At 57.8% G+C, this 11,730-nt stretch overlaps 2 protein-coding genes across 2 annotated transcripts; one reads left to right on the top strand and one right to left on the bottom strand.

Annotated features, from left to right (window-relative positions):
- Positions 1-517: 517 nt before the first annotated feature.
- Positions 518-4,975, bottom strand: WDR83OS (WD repeat domain 83 opposite strand). The gene is made up of 4 exons (XM_026660662.2): positions 4,884-4,975; positions 2,665-2,770; positions 1,496-1,593; positions 518-736 (listed from the first exon to the last, which is right to left on the bottom strand). The coding sequence occupies exons 1-4, from the start codon at positions 4,931-4,933 to the stop codon at positions 670-672; spliced, it is 321 nt and encodes a 106-aa protein (XP_026516447.1). The 5' UTR covers positions 4,934-4,975; the 3' UTR covers positions 518-669.
- A 207-nt stretch (positions 4,976-5,182) lies between these two features.
- WDR83 (WD repeat domain 83) lies at positions 5,183-10,890 on the top strand. Its single transcript, XM_026660673.1, has 10 exons — positions 5,183-5,215; positions 5,797-6,074; positions 6,552-6,672; positions 7,080-7,185; positions 7,766-7,814; positions 7,948-8,074; positions 8,411-8,478; positions 9,030-9,138; positions 9,590-9,704; positions 9,832-10,890. The coding sequence occupies exons 2-10, from the start codon at positions 5,972-5,974 to the stop codon at positions 9,985-9,987; spliced, it is 954 nt and encodes a 317-aa protein (XP_026516458.1). The 5' UTR covers positions 5,183-5,215; positions 5,797-5,971; the 3' UTR covers positions 9,988-10,890.
- The last annotated feature ends 840 nt before the right edge of the window (positions 10,891-11,730 follow it).

Raw genomic sequence — 11,730 nt, 5'->3', positions numbered from 1 at the left:
AATCTGAAGCTTCAGCCCTTTTCTGTGAAACGGTGCGAGTGCTTCCTAATAACCATGTTCTAGGCTCAAGCCCCCAGCCTTTCGCCGCTGGCCTCGGAGGTGAACCACAGCCAGCAGCATCCTGCTGCTTTGAAGCTAAAGTGTGTATTGATCTAGTGCTGGTGAAAAGGTGCCAACAGAACAAACCTCTGAGACTAAAGTCCTCTGTCCACAGAGCAGATGCAGCATGGGCTGGGGCCAGCTTAAGCTTCCCCCGATGCCGTCTTCCCAATAGGCGAGGACCCCACCCAGCAGAGAGCAATCTCTGTGGCCTAGTCAACACTTGGCCTCTGTACTGTCAACAAGTCAGTTAGTGCCAGTCATGGTGAATTGTTTTTACAATGTGGACCCTTGGAAACTGGACTGAGACCCACAAAATATCAGCGATGGGAAGTACTTTCAGCCCCTATGAAACTGGTGACAAAGAGACGAAAGGCACCATTCTACATGCGCACAGATTGTTTTTTTAAACCAAAGCTCTTACAACAACCACCCATTTAATTTGATAGCCGAGTGTTACAACACGCTGCCTGTACAAACAGATGGTTCTAGTGTGTGAATCCTTCCTCTCCCCCGACAGGGTCTCTCTGGGATTTGCAAGAAGGAGTTGTGCAATGAGCTGTAATTTCTTCACCAAGGCGGGGACATGGGTTGGGGATTCTGTAGATAGGACATCACCACAGCAGAGATAGACAACCTGAATCCAGAGGAGGAAAATCAATCATTTTAAAAACCAACCAACCATGAGGTTTTTTATTATTATTTCAATATCCACCGTCATGTCTGGGTCTTGTACAGCACTAGCATGTTGGTGAACAATTCCCAGGGATTCCAAAGTACTTGCTTTCTCAACCATGCATACAAGGATTGCTCACCCACACAGAAATGGAGCCACCTCTACAGTGGAAGGCAGCAGCTGCTTAACATCAAACACTGTACCAGTTTTTGACAGGAGATGAAGAATTTTTCATCCAACTGGAACTGCAGTGTAGGTATTTAAGGAAACAGACGGTAGATTCCAGAGCTGGGAACTGGTCAGGACATGGGTTCACAGCTCAGCTTTTAGGAAAAGATGCCGTGGAATTTAATATCCAAGAACGAGCGAGACCTTGCTTTTACATCTCATTCAAACAATGGCACCTCCAACAGACCAGCCCTCTATCACCAAAGCACCATGCTGGGGCGCTGGTTCATTGCTGACTAGGATGAAGAGTGCTCCGTACTAATCACCAACACCATTTTATCCCCATTTTACAGATGGAGAAACCAAGGCAGCATGAAAGTGTCAAAGTACAAAATCATGCAGTATTAGTGGCAGAGTTGGGCACAGAACCCAGAAGTTCTGGCTTCTACTCCTCTGCTCTAACCACAACACAGACAGGCAGGCACATTTGGACACATGTCTTCGATTCACATGGTCAGTGAATAAGACGGTTAAAGGAAGACAATGACTCACATGAAGCTGCTCATCATCTGTTTGGTGTCCTCTGAGCTTCTGGAGTTGGCAAAGCTAATGAAGGAGCAATAGACAGCAATCCAAGCACACCACTTCAGCTAGAAACACAGAGGAACTAATTTGAGAGCCTCAAAGTGGGCACTTACGGGATCTCTCAGGATCCTCAATAGCTAATAATACTGGGCAAGTCTCAGAGCTCTTTAAAACATTCATTAAACAAAGATCACAATCCCTACTCCCTTGTGAAGCTAGTATCAGTACCATTTCACTGACTCGTCCAAAGTCACACAGCGAGTCAGTAGCAGAGCTGGGAATAGGACCCTGAAGTCCTGGCTCCCAGTTCCCTGATTTAACCATTAGGACACACTCCCTCCTCCAGCCAGGAAGAGCCCACTAGAGCCTTGACTCCCAGTTCCCTTTTCTACCCACTAAAGACTCAGCCAGGAACAGAAGTAATGACGACTCCTCTTCCAATCCTGTTTCAGTGCAATGGCTTAGACCACTCTAGGTCTCTCCCTCTTCCATCCCCCAAATCATTTAACATAGGGAGGCTGTGGAATCCCTGTCACTGGAGGTTTTTAAGCACAGGTTAGACAAACGTTTGTGAGGGATGGTCTTGGCATACTTAACCCTGCCTCAGTGGGTGGGGGGGAGATGCACTCTGGGCATGTCTACATTGTAAAGAAAAACCTGTGGCGCTGAGTCTCAGAGCCTGGGGCACTTGACTCAGGCTCCCGAGGCTTGAGCTGCAGGGCTAAAAATGGCAGTGTGCACATTCCCGCCTGGGCTGAAGCCCGGGATCTGAAACCTGCCAAAGCAGGAGGGTCTTGGAGCCCAGGCTCCCGCCTGAGTGGGAACGTCTACACTGCTATTTTTAGCCCTGCAGCCGAGCCAATTGCTCTGGCTCTGAGACTCGGCACTGTGCGTTTGTCTTTGCAATTCAGATACACACTAGGTCCCTCTTGAGGTCCCTCCTTGCCCAGCATTTCTAGGATTCTGTGAAAGAGCAGCCAGTTGGTTAAGGGAACAGGCACGGTGAGGCTATGGAGTGCTACAGCGCCCAGCTGCACAGATGTCCTTTATAATAAAGAGCATGCATCTCATGTTTGCGTCGCCCTAGAAGGCATCTTACCTACGCAAGATCTAATGTTCATTCCTTTCCTGCTCACCTTAAGCATTAAGCCACACATGCTGAAAATCATCCCCAATAGGTTCATGTAATCTGGAGTGGGATCTTCCAGCGTGGGGTTGTTCTCCGTAGACGGAGGCTTGTACCTACAAAGCAAGCGTGCAATAGCATGTTACGAGAGAGAGACGGGAGTGTTAACTCACGCTTGGAAACGATTAGCCCTCTTCTCCATAGGTAACATGAAGATAAACAGGGATCTGCGGGGGTGTGGAATGGGATTAGGGGCCTTTCATCTCCAGGTCACTGGTATCAGTCCAGCCCTAGCTCAGGAAGACTGGGTGGCACAGGGTGGAGATGAGGAATCAGACACGGGGGCTTTCTCATCTAGGGCACTGGTTCATATCCACCCCCAGGCCTGAGCAGCTTAGCACAATCAGGGAATGAGCTATGGAGCCTTTCACCTCCAATAACCAGGTCTAATGCAGGTAGAGAGGGATCTAAAGTCAGTCCTATCTGAGGTCTGTTCTTGGGGCTGTGGGAACCGTGTTGGCAGGTTTCCGGTTGGTTGCCATTGGCAAGAGAGGGGACTAGGGAACAAGAATAACCTGGGGTGGGAGGTGCCAGTATCTCCAGTTCCCTCCTCTCTGCCAAAAGACTGTCACCCATAACCCTCTGACAACTGGCCAGATTCCTACCACCCACCCCTTGGGGATCCCGCTGGGTAACCCCACCAGATACAGACCCCATAGCGATCACTCACCCTTGGGGTCCCGCTGGGTAACCCCACCAGATACAGACCCCATAGCGATCACTCACCCTTGGGGTCCCGCTGGGTAACCCCACCAGATACACACCCCACAGCGATCACTCACCCTTGGGGTCCCGCTGGGTAACCCCACCAGATACAGACCCCATAGCGATCACCCCTTCCTGTTTAACAGGACAATTTGCCCCCACCCTGAGGCTTTGGCTATCAAGGGGCTGCCACATGGAGCTCGCTGTCCAGACATCCCTCGGGGGCACGCTTCAGCATTCCCTATGGGGCAGCACCGTGGCCTCACTATGGGGACCCCGAATCATAGAATATCAGGGTTGGAAGGGGGTACTTCAGGAGGTCATCTAGTCCAACCCCCTGCTCAAAGCAGGACCAATCCTCATCCCAGCCAGGGCTTTGTCAAGCCGGGCCTTAAAAACCAATAAGGATGGAGTATCAGAGGGGTAGCCGTGTTAGTCTGAATCTGTAGAAAGCAACAGAGGGTCCTGTGGCACCTTTAAGACTAACAGAAGTATTGGGAGCATAAGCTTTCGTGGGTAAGAACCTCACTTCTTCAGATGCAAGGGATGCAATAAGGATGGAGATTCCGCCACCTTCCTAGGTAACCTATTCCACTGCTTCACCACCCTCCTGGTGAAAAGTTTTTCCTAATATCCAACCTAAACCTCCCCCACTGCAACTTGAGACCATTGCTCCTTGTTCTGTCATCTGCCAACAGTCTCTAGATCCATCCTCTTTGGAACCCCCTTTCAGGTAGTTGAAAGCAGCTATCAAATCCCCCCTCATTCTTCTCTTCTGCAGACTAAACAATCCCAGTTCCCTCAGCCTCTCCTCATAAATCATGTGCCCCAGCCCCCTGATCATTTTTGTTGCCCTCCGCTGGACTCTCTCCAATTTTTCCACATCCTTCTCGTAGTGTGGGGCCCAAAACTGGACCCAGTATTCCAGATGAGGCCTCACCAATGTTGAATAAAGGGGAACGATCACGTCCCTCGATCTGCTGGCAATGCCCCTACTTATACAGCCCAAAATGCTGTTAGCCTTCTTGGCAACAAGGGCACACTGTCGACTCATATCCAGCTTCTCATCCACTGTGACCCCTAGGTCCTTTTCTGCAGAACTGCTGCCTAGACACTCGGTCCCTAGACTGTAACAGTGCCTGGGATTCTTCCGTCCTCAGTGCAGGACTCTGCACTTGTCCTTGTTGAACCTCATCAGATTTCTTTTCGCCCAATCCTCTAATTTGTCTCGGTCCCTCTGTATCCGATCCCGACCCTCCAGCGTATCTACCACTCCTCCCAGTTTAGTGTCATCCGCAGACGTGCTGAGGGTGCAGCCCACGCCATCCTCCGGATCATTAATGAAGACATTGAACGGGCCCCAGGACCGACCCCTGGGACACTCCGCTTGATACTGGCTGCCAACGAGACATGGAGCCGCTTAGCAGCACCCGCCCGCTACACAGGCCCCGCCCGGCCGCTCACCTCAGCACCTTGTTGGGCCGCCGGGGGTCCGCCATGCTGTTGCTGGCCATGCTCCCGGGGGGCGCGGATCGGTGTCACACCCCGCGGCCCGAAGCAAGGGTTCCGGATGACCCCCTTCCCCCGCGCCTGGCCGGGGCGAGCCGGTCCCCGAGCTTGACCCCACGGGGGGGGGCGGGCAGGGGACGAGGCGGGGCCGACAACAAGCTCTGCCCCCCCGCGGCGGGTCCCGGCTCAGAGCAGGCGGGGCCAAGGCGGGCGGAACCAAGGGAGCCGGAACCTGCGGGGCCGGGGGACGGGAATGCGAGCCGGACACGGAGCGCCCCTCTCCCCAGGTACTGCGTGGGGGAGAGGAAGCGGGAGGGGGCCCAGGGCTGGGGGGGGAGGAGTGAGACTGATGGACTGGGGGGGCTATAGGGGTTGGAAGGAACGGGGAGGGCTATAGGGGGCTCGGGAGCATATAGGTGATGGGTGAGCCTGTAATAGCCTGGGAGGCTATAGGGGGCTCGGGAGCATATAGGTGATGGGTGAGCGTGTAATAGACTGGGGGGCTATAGGGGGCTCGGGAGCATATAGGGGATGGGTGAGCCTGTAATAGACTGGGGGGGCGATAGGGGTTGGAAGGAGACTGGAAGGAACGGGGGGGGCTATAGGGGGCTCTATAGGTGCAAGGCTGTGGAGGCCATAGGGAGTGGGTTGAAGGACACTGCACACAGCTCTGTAGGGGATGGGTCGGGGATGGCTCTAAATGTGCGCAGCTCCCTGGGTCTTAATCGGATGACCTCTGTGTCCCCGACCCCCCCGGACTGCACATCAAACCCAGCCAAGGCCTAGATCTAGCGGGGGTTGGATTTTCCTTTTCCCTGCCTCCTGTGCCACCAACAGCCACCAAATCACTTTCCTGTTGTTTCCTTAGCCAGGACGGCACCAACCGCTTCCCCCAGCTTGTGAGCGAGTGACTCCAGCCCCGAGGGAGACACCCATAAAGCCGGAGTCTGGTGAGAGATTTGTAACCCGCCCCAGCCCCACGCTCACAGAGTCCAGATCTCTCAGATTTAGCCACCGTAGGTACCAGCCGCTTGGGTCCCATCATGGCGTTTCCTGAGCCGAAGCCCAAGAAGCCAGAGCTGCCAAAGAAGCTGGTGCAGACTCTGGAGTGCAAACAGGGAGCGGTCAGGGCAGTGAGGTTTAATGGTGAGTGTGTCCTCACGGGCCCCATGAAGTGAGGCAGTGGGGTCTAGTGGGTTGAAATGAGGGGCAGGACTCCTGGATTCTGTTCTCAGCTCTGGGAGGGGAGTGGGGTCGAGTGGTTAGAGCAATGAAGTCCAAGCCGTGTGGGGCATTTAGAGCCCTGTTGATGCCAGCAGATGTCAAGAGTCCAGACTGTTAGTGTGTTGCTTATTGTTGTGTCCTGGTGGGAATGAGGGGAGGGTGTGTCTTAGTGGAGATCTGCCCTTAGTTTCTTCCATCGTTTGGGGGGGGCGGCTGGGAGAGCATGCATGGAGGAGTGGGACTAGCAGGGAGCCATGCAGAGCAAGAGGACAGCAGGGAGGAGAGCACAGCTGTGGGGTGGAAATGCTGGATGTGGGGCTGATGCCTCTGTGGGGCAGGCACAAGCTGTGGGGTTGCTACGCTGTCCCCTTGCATCATTCTCTGTCCTGTCTCCTGCAGTGGATGGAAATTACTGTCTCACCTGTGGAAGCGACAAGTCCCTGAAGCTGTGGAACCCCCACAAGGGGACCCTCCTGAAGACCTACAGTGGCCACGGCTACGAAGTGTTGGACGCGGCTGGGTAAGGGCGGGGGACGGACTCCACTTCTCTCGAAACCCCAGGGGCTTCAGGATCAACGCCACTTTAGAGTGTTTGGCATGCAAGTGGTTAGAGCAGGTGGGGAAGGGTATTGGCGGAGGTGGAGTGAGGACTCCGGAGATCTGTCCCCAGCTCTGGGAGTGAGTGGTTTCTAGTGAGTTGTGCAGGAGGGACACTGAGTCAGGACTCCTGGGTTCTATTATGTCACTGATTTGCTGTGTGGCATATCTCCCCCTTGTGCCTCAGTTTCCCCCTAGCCGTAAAATGGGGACAGCTACGCCGACATGACAAAGGGATGCAAAGCCTCGTAGATGTGCGTCTGTAACCTCCCCCTGCGTGGTCGTATCCCCACGGTAACGCCTAACCTTGTCTTCCTGCTTCCCCCACAGCTCCTTTGATAACAGCCAGCTCTGTTCCTGTGGGGCCGACAAAACGGTCGTCCTGTGGGATGTAGCCAGTGGGCAGGTGATCCGCAAGTTCAGAGGTCACGCAGGGGTGAGGCCCGTTTGGTTACTGCAGTGGTGCCTAGGTTGGGGGTGCCGCAGGCTGATATCAGCCAGCCTGCTACATGTGGGGAATGACTTGGCTGGGTGTGGGGAGGCCCAGCTACTCTCTCCCTGTCCCACTGGGACTTAACGCAAGTTGCAGGTGTAGCTGCCTGCCCCATCACTTATTACATCAGTCCGGGGAGGCTCCCTTGCTCTCAGCCAGTGGGTGTGACCGATGCGGCCTTAACCCTTCCTGCTACCAGGGTGGGGACTGAATCGAGGTGGTGCTGCCTAGAGCGGCGCCCGGACAGGTGCAGCAACTGAGTGTGGGCACAGGGGGAGGGTTATAGGATGGTGAAGCAGCTCGGGGTTACGTTGAGTTGCTTGTAGGGAGCATTGGGAGGGGAGATGGGGGGCTGTTGGGGAAGCTGCAGCCAGGTTGAGGAGGGGGTGAGGGGATCAGTGTGGCTTAGGGGGAGATTGCTCGGGGGATGGCCCAGCGACTGCAGGGAGCGCACTCAAGGGCCACGCCCCGTGCGCTGGACTTGGCCCCGGCTGTCCTTCCTGACGGGTCTCTCCATTCACAGAAGGTGAACTGTGTGCAGTTCAACGAGGAGGCCACCGTGATCCTGTCGGGTAAGCAAAGCGGCTCCGAAGCCCCAGCTGACTCATTGCGGGTCCTTAAGGAACTCTGTGGTCTGGCCGGGCTAGATCCAGCCCAGGATGTGCCCAGGCTGTTCCCCCGAATCTGCGCTGTGCTCTCTCCTAGGCTCAATCGATTCCAGCGTCCGCTGCTGGGACTGCCGCTCACGCAGACCCGACCCCATCCAGATCCTGGACGAAGCCAAGGACGGGGTGTCCAGCCTGAAAGTGTCGGATTACGAGATCCTCTCTGGGTGAGGGGCGCTCCGCTGGGGCAGGACGGGGCTGAGAGGGGGCCGGCCCCTGCAATTGAGCTGTAGACCCATAGCCAGAGCCCCCAGGGCACAGACTGAAGAACCTTCATCAGGGTAGGGCAGGGCAGGTAACCTCCCCCACCAGGGCTGTGGGTTGCCATATGCGGGAAAGGAGCTGGTTCAGGGGCTTGACTCCCCCCTCCTCCAGCTACATTCCCAGGAGCTGCCCTGGGAGCGCCCCAGCTGGGCCTGGGCAGTGTGTGTGTGTGTTGGGGGCCTGGGCGTCACAGCCTCTGTACTTGCCCTATAACCCCTCCCCCTGTCGTCGTCCCCCAGCTCTGTGGACGGCCGCGTCCGGCGCTACGACCTGCGCGCAGGGGAGCTGTACTCGGATTACGTTGGAAGTAAGTGAGAAAACAGCTCCCGCCGGGAGCCTGCGCCACAGAGCCACGGCCAGAAGGGGGCGTGCGATCCTCTGGGCTGACTTCCTCTATGGCCCAGGCCAGAGAACTTCCCTGGGTTCATTCCTGCTTGTGGGAAACATCCCGCCAGGGATAGAGAATCCCCCGAAAGATCCCCCCACTGCTGCCTGACACCAGGTGCCATGGGGGAGGGGAGGTTGGCTTGGCTGATTAAGGGGTAGGGAATAGCCTCTAGGGGGCGCCAGTTCCAATGCTGCTCCAACATGGGAAACAAGCTGTCAGGGAATGTGACACGGGGCGCTGGCTCCAATCCATCCCTAGGGTGGGGCTGGCTGGGGGGGGGTGCAGGAAATGGGGCGCTGGCTCTGATCCAGACCCTGGGCAGGGGGCTGGCTTGCTTGGGGGGGTGGGGAAAGTAGGGTGCTGGCTCTGATCCAGACCCCGGGCAGGCTGGCTGGGCTTTTACCCACACACCCCTCTGTGCCAACTCCTGGTTTCCGTCACCTCCAGCGTCTGCTGCTTTGTCCTTGCAGGCCCCGTCACCAGCGTGTGTTTCAGCAAGGACGGGCAGTGCACGCTGGCTGCCAGCCTGGACTCCACCCTGCGCCTGCTGGACAAGGACACTGGGGAGCTGCTGGGCGAGTATGTCACCCTCTGGCCGGGAGCCCTCGGACACATGTGTGGGGTACACTCCCCCTCCTCCCCGGGCACAGAGCTGGGGCTCAGCCAGTCTCAGGACCCTTGTTTCACAAGAGTCTCTCGCTTTCCCGGGGACAGCCCCTCCCCGAGTCTGGGGCCTTAGACACAGACACTGCCTGCCGCAGGGGTGAGCGACTGACTCTGAGCTCCCCTCCCCCCTGCTGCAGCCCCCCAGGTCCAGCCCCTCCAAGGTATTTAGGCACCTGCCTCACTGAAATCCAGGGCCGCTGGTCCCTCACGAGGGGCTGCTCAGCACGCTAGGGCCCTGCACACAAGGAAAGGTGGCGTCGGGCCAGCCTGGGGCACGGGCTGGTGGTGTGATCCAGGTGGGGTGCAGCATGAGGGGTTCCCCGTTCTCCCCCGTGCAGACCCCGTCTGGTCTGTTCCGCTCTAGATACACCGGCCACAAGAACACGGCCTACAAGCTGGACTGCTGCCTGAGCGAGAAGGATACGCACGTGGCCAGCTGCTCGGAGGACGGGCAGGTGTATTTCTGGGACCTGGTTGAGGTGAGAGGGGGGCTGCGCAGGGCAAGTCTAGCCCGCGGCGGCACCATCCCCCCTGCCCTGGGGGTCGGGCCCCCCCCGTTCCTAGCCACCCGGGTCGTTCTCACTGGGGCCTTTCCTCCCCCCACAGGGCTCCCTGACGCTGAGCCTGCCCGTGGGCAGAGGCGTGGTCCAGTCCCTGTCCTTCCACCCCAGCGAGCCTGGTCTGCTCACGGCCAGTGAGGGGCGCGTGCAGTTCTGGAGGGAGGAGACCCACACAGCCGAGGAGCAGCCGCCCGCCTGTTGAGCTGGAGCATCAGGTGTCCCTCCGGCCAATCACACACGGACTCAGCCTTGGGGCAGCTGCTTTATTGAGCCCTGTCTGAGTGGGGGCGGCGGCAGCAGCAAGCCCCAGAGCATGGCATGCGGGGGGGGGGAGCCCAACTTCTTCCCCTACACAGCAGCTCAGAGCCCAGCCATGCAGGGGTCCTGGGCCTGCCCAGCAACCCTCTACCAACCAGTGACCCTACAGCCCCCCTCTAACTGCCCAGCCCCCCACTCCAGGGGGTATCTGGACACAGCCACAACTGGCTCAGAGGGCCTGGGGGTGGGGAGACTTCAGAAGACATTAATGGGGGGACCCCCCAAGGCCTCTAACCATCATCCATCTGGGGCTTTGTTTTTTTTTTAAATCTTCCCCAAAATCTATCCCCCAGTGCCAGGCTGGGCACGGCTACTGCTGCCAGGCGTCCGTTCCATCGGTCAAGTACCCCACAGTCACCCTCCCTCTGCCCCCAACAGGTCCAGCGAGGGCACGACCAGCACCCCCCATGGAAACTGACACCTGGGCACCAGCTCCAGCCAGGAGCTAAACTCTCCGTTTTCCCTGCAGCAGAGCTCAGTGCAGCCAGGCGGTTCTCTGCCCCCTGCAAAAGGGGGTGTTCCTAGCACAGGTTAGGACAGACGCGCCCCCGGTCTCCCCAGGGAGCACAGCTCCCAGCCCCCAGGCTGCCCTCGGGACAGGGCTCCGTTAGCCTGCGCTAGGGCCGGAACACGCAGCAGCGGGGGTTTAGTGCCACTTAGCCGCTGACGTTAGAGGGGAGCTGCGATGGCTGGCTGGCTCTTCGCTGTTGCTAACTGGTGTCCTCACCGCAGGGGATGGGAGCACAGTTGCTCTTTCCCAAAAGCTGAATAATAAAATCATGTTTAACATGTGCCGTGCATCAGGGGGACCAGGCCTAGCCATACTGCCCCCAGCCACCCAAAGTGTCCAATCAGGCCCCAGCAGGAGTCCATGGGGCCCAAGGCAGATTTGGGGGGGGGCAGGTGCCAGGCTCTGCCAACACCCTGGGGGGAGCTTATCACAACCCTGCCCTCACCTAAGGCCTCAATGCACCGAGCATCACAGCCCCTGAGGGTGGGCAAGCCCACCCCCATTCTACAGCGGGGGGGGGGGGGGTCACCCAACCAGTCAGCAGCAGAGCTGGGACTCGAACCCAGGAGTTCTGACGCCAGGCACGCTCCAGCCCTTGTGAATTTGGAAGCAGGGGGTTATAGAGAGGGAAAGGGATAAAGCCAGACCCTCTCCCACTTCCCTGCGATTCCAGCACAGCCACAGGGGGAGAGGCTGGGGGGGGGGTGCAGTCTCTGGTGATGGGCGGGGGAGAGGGGAAACTGGGCTTGGGTCCGAGCCCATTTGTTCCTGGGGCCTAGGACTCCCCTCTCCATCCGGCCTCCCCATGCTGCGTCCCAGTCCAGGGCCCTGCTGGGCTGGGGGGGTCTCAGTCGTGCTGCTTCTCGGAGGCAAAGGCGCTGGCTTTCTGGGCGAAGGTCTCAGCCACCAGCAGCGGGAAAACCAGGGAGGCGTCGGCGTAAACCTGCCACCGGGAGAGCGACCAGGGACATGAGTGCAGGCACCCAGATCTCCACCCCCGCGTCCCCCAATCCCTCCAGCTCCCCAACCCCCAAACACAGCCACCCTCCAGATCTCCACGCCCACCTTCACGGGCTTGGCGTCCATGCGGATCTTCCCCCAGGACACCGCCTCGTC

The sequence above is a fragment of the Terrapene carolina genome, unplaced genomic scaffold (assembly GCF_002925995.2).
Source record: "Terrapene carolina triunguis isolate 2854851 unplaced genomic scaffold, T_m_triunguis-2.0 Scaffold833, whole genome shotgun sequence".
Lineage (NCBI taxonomy): Eukaryota > Metazoa > Chordata > Testudines > Emydidae > Terrapene > Terrapene triunguis.
Note: the sequence above shows the minus strand (reverse complement) of the source record. Positions and strands in the feature narration are given on the sequence as shown.